The sequence below is a fragment of the Haliotis asinina genome, chromosome 10 (genome assembly GCF_037392515.1).
Source record: "Haliotis asinina isolate JCU_RB_2024 chromosome 10, JCU_Hal_asi_v2, whole genome shotgun sequence".
In the NCBI taxonomy this organism is placed as follows: Eukaryota; Metazoa; Mollusca; class Gastropoda; order Lepetellida; family Haliotidae; genus Haliotis; species Haliotis asinina.
In genome coordinates, this window is record NC_090289.1 from 14583421 (window position 1) to 14594652 (window position 11232).

At 37.0% G+C, this 11232-nt stretch overlaps 1 protein-coding gene across 1 annotated transcript in view; it reads right to left on the reverse strand.

Annotated features, from left to right (window-relative positions):
• Window positions 1-10990, reverse strand: part of LOC137298925 (uncharacterized) — a 34602-nt gene extending 23612 nt beyond the window's left edge. Inside the window, exon 1 of the mRNA XM_067831306.1 lies at window positions 10825-10990. Within this exon, the coding sequence (XP_067687407.1) occupies window positions 10825-10890 (66 nt within the window). The 5' untranslated portion in view covers window positions 10891-10990. The remainder of the gene's footprint in view (window positions 1-10824) is intronic.
• Between the last annotated feature and the right edge of the window lie 242 nt (window positions 10991-11232).

The window sequence follows — 11232 nt, forward strand, 5'->3', positions numbered from 1 at the left end:
CTTTTATACATAGACAAAAATATGCGAAAAAAAGAACTCAAATGAATAAACATCCCCTCAAATCCAAAATCAACTGAACAAAACTATCTTGCAAACTTTACCCCATGTGAAACAAGAATTAAAACATTGCTTAGCATTTAAAATGTTTAACATCCTGCAAAAATATTTGAAATGTATGTGCTTAATCTGGAGCAAATCAAATTAGCAGGCTGAAAACTAAACACAGACATTCTATCACATGACTTGATCTTGGTGTTCTTTCAAGGCCTTTCTTTACCTGTGTCTTAACATGAGCATCTCATGTCAAGATGCAGTGCAAGGAGCACCATGGCCATCTTCTAAATGTGAGAAGGCAGTGATGTCATCCCCACCTACTTAGAAAATAGCAGAGGTCAGGGGTCATGTCACTGACAATCTCCCTGAAGGACCATATGACCCTTCATGCTCCTAGTAGCATTTACACTGACCGGGAGTGGTCAAAACTGACCAACAAAGGTCTTATAGTGTTCCAGTGTGGCAGCAAACTAGAAATGTACTTTTCAGGGGATTGACAAGATGTTTCAGAAGTTTGAAGCTCCAGCTTGTGCTTGTCCTCAGGTGGGTACATATGCTGCCGTTCCCTGTATGCAGTACTCTTAGTACAGATCTGGAAATATACATCCTCTTAAAAGTTCACACTAAACTGTCACTGATTTCTGATGATTAAATGACTAACTGATTTTTAATGACTGTTACCCAAGTAATATTAACAAACTGATATATATATATATAATCTGAACATGCAACCAGTCTAAATTCAAGGGACTTTCACTGTCGTTCAAACTCTTCCAAATATGCAGCTGAAGTCTTTTGAAAGAACTGCAGGTACTGCACTCAAGTTATGTGAACTTTGATAAATGAGAAAATAATTATCAGTTGTTTTAAAAAGGTCCAAGCCAGAATTATATGAAATACCTAACTGCCTATTCTCATTATTATTTGTGTCGATTACAGTTAAAGAGACCATAGAACACTTTTGAAACTAATAAGAACGCTGAAGAAAGTAATGACAGTGATAAGAAAGGAAGGATTAACACTAAGAAAACAGAACAGCAAAGTATCAATACTGATAAGAAAGAAGATGAAAGTAATGACTTTATACATACTGATAATAAGAGAACATAGGAAAGTGCTGATACTGATAAGAAAACCGGGGAAGTACTGATACTGATAAGAAAACCGGGAAAGTACTGATACTGATAAGAAAACCAGGGAAGTATTGATACTGATAAGAAAACCAGGAAAGTATTGATACTGATAAGAAAACCGGGAAAGTACTGATACTGATAAGAAAACCGGGGAAGTACTGATACTGATAAGAAAACCAGGGAAGTATTGATACTGATAAGAAAACCAGGGAAGTATTGATACTGATAAGAAAACCGGGAAAGTACTGATACTGATAAGAAAACCGGGGAAGTACTGATACTGATAAGAAAACCAGGGAAGTACTGATACTGATAAGAAAACCGGGGAAGTACTGATACTAATAAGAAAACCAGGGAAGTACTGATACTAATAAGAAAACCGGGGAAGTACTGATACTGATAAGAAAACCGGGGAAGTACTGATACTAATAAGAAAACCAGGGAAGTACTGATACTAATAAGAAAACCAAGGAAGTACTGATACTGATAAGAAAACCAGGGAAGAACTGATACTGATAAGAAAACCAGGGAAGTACTGATACTGATATGGTATCAGTAGAAGGATTCTACAGATAATAAAGTATTGTTCACAACAGTTAGTGTTCCCCCTAGGGTTCAAAAAGGGCAGGGTAAATTCATGGAAAAGGGCACTTCATAACATAAAAGGGCATGTTGGAAAAAATAACAAAATGTGTATGAAGTTGAATTGTCTTATAATTTCTATTCTAAAGTTCGTTTTTACTCTCCTCAGTTTGTACTTTAAGATTAGAATTTGAAAAAAAGCATGTCAAGACATTAATCTGTTACCACATTTGTTCACAATTTCACAAAACACACAAACAACAGTACTTTCTGTGCGTCTTCCAGTGCGGCACTTTCCTTTTCTGTGTATCTTGAGAAAATGTTTTCAATGGACACTTTGTCATCCTTTTCCATAAGGACAGCATCTCGATGCATTTGAGAATTCTCATGGAGGGAAACCTTGTCAAGTCGGACAGTCTCCCATCCAACCTCTGTCCAAACCTGAGATCCATTTCTGCCCTTGGTATTCCATTTGGAGCATAATGAACAAAACATCTTTCCCTTCATTTTGTCATCTTCTGAGTACCTCAGCCAGGGCCGGTTTTGCTGCCAATTTGTGTCAAATGCACTTTTGTGACCACCATCTTGTGTCCTTGAGTTGACATAGGAAACTACCTCTGACTCGTCTAATTCCGACCTGAAAAATAGTATACAAAGTTAAAATACCATGTTAAAAATATTTTAAGATAGTGAAATTTGATATCATGACTACTTTTACTAAAATATCCCACAAACATTCGCCTGGACGTAAGTATCTACTGTAAGTTCTGTCTGCTTCAACATGGCGTATGGCTTTCCATTGTTTGAAATCGGAAAAGATTTATTCCTTCAAGACATACTTCTTAATGAAATCGCTACTAAACACAAAACTAAAAGAACTGGTTTAACAGTGTGTAAGCTGTTTCAACTATTTCATTTACCAGGACAAATAACAAAATAAAACAAGTTCAGTTTCAAATTGCCGATGGGTTCAAAATGGCGGACATTTTCGAGTTACAGATTTTAAGTAAACGGCACAGTCGTATGAATATCTGTCCCTAAACGCACAAAAATACATTCCGTGTAATCCACAGATTATTGTCTGTAGCAAATAAAGGTATTATATGAAAGGCATGTGAAAAAGAATCGGAAATCAACAGCTTAAAAATTACGAACTTAGAGGCACATACCGGTTCGGAGCGAAGAAATCTAACAGTCGGCGAAACTTCCTTGCTTCAGCCTTCACTGCATCTTCTCTTTTCCTCTTGATTCTTTCCTTGGTAGGCATTGTGATTCATAAGGCGAATTAAATTAAACTCCTCTGACTTTGCCATGGTTTATATGTCAATTTCTTATTCATTATAAAAACAATATCGCGACTCCTCAAGAAAGGGAGAGAACTCCGTCCTTGGTAAAATCTGGAAAATACACACGCGTCGTAGCAAACGACTGCGACTGAGGCGAAAAGGGCAGGGCGCAAAATAAAAAGGGCAGGGCGCAAAAATCAAAGGGCAGGGCGCTGCGCCCTCCTAAATGTGCCTAGGGGGAACACTAACAGTGTTTGCACAAGTTGGTATGGTTTTACGCTGCTTTTTAGGTATGTTCAAGCAATATCATGGCAAGGGGCACCAGATATGGGCTTCACACATTATACCCATATAGGGAATCAAACCCAGGTCTTCAGTGTGACAAGCAAATGCTTTAACCACTGGGCTACCCCACCCTCCTGTTCATACCAGAAAATAAATGATATGACAATGATGATGTAAAATATTATTCAAATATGAAAATGTTTTCAAAATGATGAAACTTTGAAAATGGAAATAATTACAATCTACACACACTTTCCAAAAGTAACTGACAAAAAGTCTATGAAAGACACTACTATCTCTCTAGCAATATCTGACATGCAAAATGCATTCAACAGACACAACTAATTTTTCAATGATACCCCTGCTTCTCAAACTTCTAAAATGTCAATTTCAACAAATAAATGATCAGGAAACATACAAATAATTCCTTCAAACTGTTTACATTACTTCCAAGGAAAGTTAAAAAGCACAAACAATGAGCCCACTTTAGCCTAATTGTGTTTATATTTTCAAAAAATTAAGTTGAACAGTCTTCCCATGCTTCACACCAACACATCTGGTATCTCTCAAGAACCATCTCAACAACTTATATTTGGAATCAACCAGCTCTTGCAAAAGATGCAAAGAAGCTGTTTTTCATTTCCTGAAAAAGCTACAAAATATGTGGTTAGGACTGCTTTTCTAATTTTCCCTGTTTCAGGTAATCCTTGTCCAATTAAAGAATTCCTTAAATAACACAAAATTTAAGAGTACTGTATCCCCTAAAGAAATGGGCGACAAGATGTGTTTTAGGATGATAGTATCAGAAGACGCCTACAATGTGGGCACAAACACACATTCATCCCTGATATATATGTTTACAGACCATATCATGTTGGTTTCTAATGACCAGAAACTGGTTCAGTGGACCTACTCTGACCCAGAAACAGAAAATATTCTTTGATAATCACATCATTCTTTGATGCAGAGTGCCTTCGTAGTGTATGGACACACCAGCTCACCATTTCAACAGGAAGTAATTCTGAATTCATGTTGTTTTGTCTGCATCTTACCAAAAACAAATATAACGTCAAACAAATTGTATTTCTTGTTTTACAGATCTGCTGTAAAAAAAATTAAAAAGCAATTTTCACCCCTCAAAAATGTAAACTTACAAGAAAGCATTTTTATACATTTTTTGTTGCCATCAAAACCATCAAAAGTACAAAACTTCATGTATGCAAAAGCAACTGCAATATTACTTTGACAGGTGATTTTTTATACAGTTTTTCCCCTCCTCCATTTAGGTTTTCTGGGGACAAAAATCCATACAACAAGCAATAAAATTGCTCTGGCCTAAGTGAACAAATTGTTATATTTCCATTTCTAGAATTCAAGAACCAGTTACAAAAAATCAGAGTGCATGGAAATAGACCAGGCACACAGTATCCATGTTGGGAATTGAACACTTGACACCTTAACCACAGGACTAAGCAATCACAGCCTAGGCATGTCAGAGATGGAATGTTTGCTTTGCATAAGAAATGGAACAAATCCCATACAAGAAAATGCATAAAAGTAAGAATACATTTTCTTCAGTTGAGAAAAATGTTTTTTATAGCTTCGTATCCTTGAGGACTTCTTATCCCAAAACCAAAGAAAGCAGGAAACAAGTATTTATCATGAATGTGTATTCCCATATATTTATCACGAGCAGTTTCATAAGACAAGGAAACTAAATGTAGAAAGTACATGGTTTTGTTTCCTTGTGGCTCCTTGTTAGCCGTTAGTTTGACATAAACATGCTTCAAGGATATTTGACTGCATCTGAAAGGTGTATACTATATCAACAACACATAACTGTCAAAATATCACACAGATTTGGTAGAAGAAATATGCCTTATGGTCTGGTGTTCATTCCTTGTCAAGACTTGGTATATTTGTCTTTTCTTTAACATCACTTTCAGCTACTTGATGACATGGAAATAACTGACTTTTAGCCAGGCAACTGATGACTGATGTTATCAGCAATCATTAAAATAGACTAGGTAAAGAGTTCATTCCTGTTTCTCCTTATTAAACATCAACATCTTATCTGTACACATTTTCTTGTGGTATTCTAAATTTGGTTTCTGTACTAAGTAATTTCATTTTCAAAATTTTCACCTTTAATGAAACAAAATACTTCTACCAGCAGTGGTTGATCATGCTTTTGAACAAGCAAGTTGGGAAAGGCAACAAAGTATGACTACAAAGATGAAAGAAGGGCATTTTGCTACATAAAAAGAATGTTCAATTTCTGTGAATTGTTTAACTGGCACTCAGTAATATTCCAGCTATATGGTGGTGGTCTGCTAATAATCAAGTCTGGACCAAACAATCCAGTGATCAACAGTATGCAGGATACATTAAAGGAAGGTATTAGGCCTGAAGAGCAAACAACTTTACTTGGACCCAAGCAGCCCTGCTGTAAATCTGTTCAATACACCAACACAAGCAATGCAAACACAGAGCAAGGAAAGTATCACAACACTTCTAAATTGAATTCAGACATAAATATCTGTTGTTAATTCTTTGTTTTTCCTAATGTGCTCAAATTTAATTCTTCGTTATGGTCCCCTTATTGAACATTGACCAAAAATTTGTTCTATGCATTTGAAGAAAGGAAATACATTTTGTGATATTAAGATTGTATATGCTGTACATTGTTATCATAACATTTCATTTCTGCACTGATAAGGTGTTTGATAGGGTGTTTTTCTACTAAGAGATCCATGACCTCTAAGTACTAGAAATGAAGATCTGATCAATTTGATTTGATAGATCACACTTGATCTGTCAGTACACCTGCATAATAAGAAAATCCAGACACTAAACCCTTAGAGTTTAATGAACTATAACGAATAATCATTATTATGTATAAACTAATTATAAGATTCTGTATAATAAAATGATCTGTTAATCCCTGATAATCTTGGTTAGAGACAACTGAATGTGTAGCAACTTATGCTGCATACTATCATTGTTGAGTTCTCTGTCAGGCATTTAGGAGTGTTGAACATGAGTCAAAGTTTTGTTAACATATCAACTCCTTTATTTGTTAAACAAAGTGTTTAACAAATAAAGGGTTGATATCCAGGATTAGAACCTTGACTAACACAGATATTCACTGCATCAACAAAATATGATAACAAGAATATGTTTACATTTATCTTATCAATATGCTCAAATGATGAAGGACTTTTTATCTAAAAAGGCGACTATGCTTGTCGTAAGAGGCAACTAACAGGATCGGGTGGTCAGACTCGCTGACGTGGTTGACACATGACACCGTTACCAAATGCGCAGATCAATGTTAATGCTGTTGATCACTGGATTGTCTTGACCAGTCTTGATTATTTACAGACTGCAGCAATATAGCTGAAATATTGCTGAGTGCATCATAAACCTAAACTCATTCACTCACTTGTTATCTAAAATGAAACAAACAATTATGAAAACTTATCTGTTTTCAGAAAAAGTACACATATATCCCACCATGTTAGTGAGTCAGAGTTCACCTGTTCTGCTGCCTCTGATGATCACAGGAACATTGCTTCCAGGCCAATACCACATGTCATTAATAACTGTCATATCATTCTGAATGTACGTTCCATTACCTCAAAATGAGGAAACACATCAACAGTCTCAAAACTACTTCATAACATATACAGTATGCATAATATTAATTTGCCTTCAGATTGTACTTTTTAAACATTTCTTTAAGTTACATTTTCCCCCATGTGCTTACTTCCATGTCTAAAGTGGTTCGTGTTGATGAAATATTTTTAAAGTTCATTCTTATTGGTGCACGATGTTTTAGATACTTGACAGCATTAATAATGAACTGAACAAAAAGCATAAAAAACAGCATCCATGTAAAACAGCTATTTTTCAAGTTATAAAGGTTACATTAGTACACTTTCATAACTGCCAAGTTTTCATTCCTTGTTTTTTTAAGTGATGGTTTCTATTTCAGTTTCACATGTTTGTGTTACAGAATAATGAAGAAGAAATGAAAACACATAAATATCATGCAAAGGCATGTGTTAAAAAATTACTGTTTCTATTCTTAGTGATGGAAGCAGCAACAGGTCTGATGACTACTCTTCAGTACTCATGAGTTCAGGCCTGGCTCAAAAAAGTGAAAAAGCATTTCAACAAATCTCCAGAAAACCCTGCCTTATTATTCTTGCAATGCTATGAGCATGTGTCTTGTATTCCTCCTACCAATTAGAAAAAGCTAGGTCACGAAGCGCATGTATTAATATCAGATTAATGCTTGCACACAGGTCAGGGTAACACATGCACTCAGGAAAACACATCCACTCAGGGTAACACGTGTGTTGAGGTGAGGGTAACACATGCACTCAAGTCAGGGTAACACATGCACTCAGGGTAACACATGTGTTCAGGTCAAGTAACACATGCACACAGGATGGGGTAACATGCAGTCAGGTCATGTTGACATGTGTTCAGGTCAGGTAACACTCAGGTCAGGGTGACATGTGTTCAGGTCAGGTAACACACTCAGGTCAGGGTAACACTTACTCAGGTCAGCCAACACTTACACTCAGGTCAGGGTAACATGAGTTCAGGTCAGGGTAATACATGTGTTTAGATCAGGGTGACACCTGTTCAGATCAGGGTAACACATACACTCAGGACACACATATGCACACAGGTCAGGGTGACACATGTTCTGGTCAGGTAACACACTCAGGTCAGGTAACACTTACACTCATGTCAGGGTAACACATGCACTCAGGATAGGGTAACATAAGCACTCAGATCAGGATAACACATGTTCAGGTCAGGGTAACATAGACCCAGGGTAGAATAGGCCTTCAGCAACCCATGCTTTCCATAAAAGGTGACTCTTCTTGTCGTAAGAGGCAACTAACGGGATCAGGTGGTCAGACTCGCTGACTTGGTTGACACATGTCATCGGTTCCCAATTACACAGATGGATGCTCATGCTGTTGGTCACTGGATTGTCTGGTCCAGACTTGATTATTTACAGACCGCCGCCATATAGCTGGAATATTGCTGAGTGCAGCATAAAACTCAACTCACTCACTCACTCAGGTCAGGGTAATACATGCACTCAGGATAGGGTAACATATGCACTCAGATCAGAGTAACACGTGTTCAGGTCAGGGTAACACATGCACACAGGATGGGGTAACATGTGCAGTCAGGTCATGTTGACATGTGTTCAGGTCAGGTAACAGACTCAGGTCATGGTGACACCTGTTCAGGTCAGGTAACACACTCAGGTCATGGTAACACATGCACTCAGGATTGCGAATAGACTTCACTCGTGTATTTAGTACACATTAATGTAAATACCTTCCAGAAGGCCTGAGTCCAACCATCAGTACAAAATAAAACCTGTCTGTTTACAGTTAGAAGTTACATCTAGACAGTGTTGTGAAGGATATCTGTTTAATTGTGAAAATGTGAGTCAAATCCGATCAAGTGTTTCTAGGCTTGCCAAACTGACTGCTTGGTTCCTACTTGGGTGAGAAATGGAGATTAGTGTACTGGACAGCACTGCCATTAGCTGGAATACTGCCTTTTCCAGGCTTGCCTTTAATAATAAGGGGCAAGTTTTCTGTAGCATCTATTGATTTTTTTTCTATACTGTTTACTTCATGAATGAGTGATTTCTCATGGTGCTTTTGCCCATAAATGGACTGAGAACTAAGAAGAGCAAAATATACTAGTCCATCTTCAGTAATGCAAAGGCTAGTGTTCATTCAAACAATAGAGTACTTGGTAGGTTTGCTTGTCTTAGGGAGGTGACACAAGGCTGTCACCTTAGTCCATTTCTGTGCCAGTTTTTCATAAATGATGTAACTCATGAGATGGTCAGATACATTTGGATGGTATTCTATTTTCTATGTTTTTTAAAATACAGTCAGCAACTTAAAAAAGTGACATTTTGAATAATTACTGATCTATCAAAAACAAATAATATAATTTTTCATAAACAGGGGAAGCTTAACTGCTTTTTCATCAAAATGGTAACACAATGAAGATGAAATTGAGGTAGTTACAGGATAGTGAGTGAGGGGATGACTGAATTTAGTTTTATGCTGCACTCAGCAGTATTCCAGTTATATGGGTGTGGTCTGTAAAAACAAAAGTCTGGACCAGTGATCAACAGCATGAGCATCAGTCTACACATTTGGGAACCAATTATTGCAAACATATGTACAATATGTCACCAGGATATATCCAAAAGTCCCCAAATGGCTGATATTCACAGTTTAAAATAATCAGTTCATCTTCAAACTGTTTGAGAAGCATTACTGCAAAGGGCCTATTTGATAGCCACAATATGGTGACTGAGGTGTCACACTCAATCAACACAACTCAGTATCAGGGAAAAACACCAAACAGAATATAGATTTTCTGACTTTGAGGAAAAGAGGTAGACCTTTAAACCATTTACACCACACAGTAAACTTTTAATAATTCCCCACAAGCATGCAATGTTTTGATAAAAATTTCACATATTTGAGTATACTTCCCTTAATGAGAATTTAAATAAGTGACTCATCGATATAACAAAAATTTCGCCTTTTAAATATTAATATGTCTTCTAAGTTGAAAGACTTGATTCGGTGTGAGAAGGAGTTTGGGGATTGGTACCAGGGGGAAACTACTCCTTTCCACAGTTTGAAACTAAATATTTGGAAATGTTTCCCCAAAAGAATCATTTGATGTTTCAAAAAACTTTATGTATCTACCAAATGCACAATGTTTTGAGAAAGTTCTCAGTTCCTTACCATGCTTCACGCTTCATTTAATGAGCACCCTCCCCTTTTCTGGTATAGCCCTATCAAAGGAGCAAGATTGTGATTAATATTTTCTTATTTCAACTAAAATTATCTACATCATTATATCTTCTATTTATCAAACAGTCTATATAAATATTCATCAGGGCCCTTGGTTTGTAGGATTTGTTCTTAGCACGTGATAGGAATATGTTATGAAAATACAGTGCCCTTACCTTAATTGCGGTGATTTATGACGTCAGATTCCTAATAAAGTTGGCAGATTCGTTTCATTTTAGCATACAACAAACTTTCCACTGTGAATTATCACATTCGCCTTCTCCTCTGAACTTAATAAACAAAAAAATGATTGTGTATACCGTAAACACGAAAGTAAGCAAAGCTTTCGCCTCAATAGCCACGAAAACGCCCCCTTTCTAATGTCGGACAGGGAGTGAGACGTCTGAAGATTTCGCGTGTTTCGTCTCGAGTCGGTATCTTCACATATAATACAGTCAGCTGTCATTCTGATAAAATATGGCACGAGCGGGCATATTGTTCGTTAACAATACAGCACAATATTGCCTGTTGATATACCGATCTTTAAACACACGAACGCCAGGTTCCTATACGCCACTTATCACATGACTAAACATGTCGGAGCGAAAATGTTCCACCAACCTTATTCTCCTTTAGGGTTGTGAGGGACTTCATGCCCACATCGCTCGGGCCCCTCGTCAGCAACATTGCCGTATATCCTCACCCCCGGGGAAACATGCCTTGGGGGGCCACGAACCGCGAGCAATTCCTTGACAGTGTCAACACTCTGACAACACAACACAGTAGCGATAGGGTCACACCACATACCGTATTAAACATGATGCGCGCTCTTAACAGCGCATATCCTTGCAATTAAAACACTTATTTACTTAAGTTGCTCTTTGCACTAAGAAAAGGAACATTTCCCGAATAAATAAATATCTCTAACACGAGATCTTTCTTTATCTTCAAATGTATTTTGTAAAGTCAAATATGGAAATCTCTGGTTTAATAAAACGTTAACAATGTACAAACAATGATACATATACC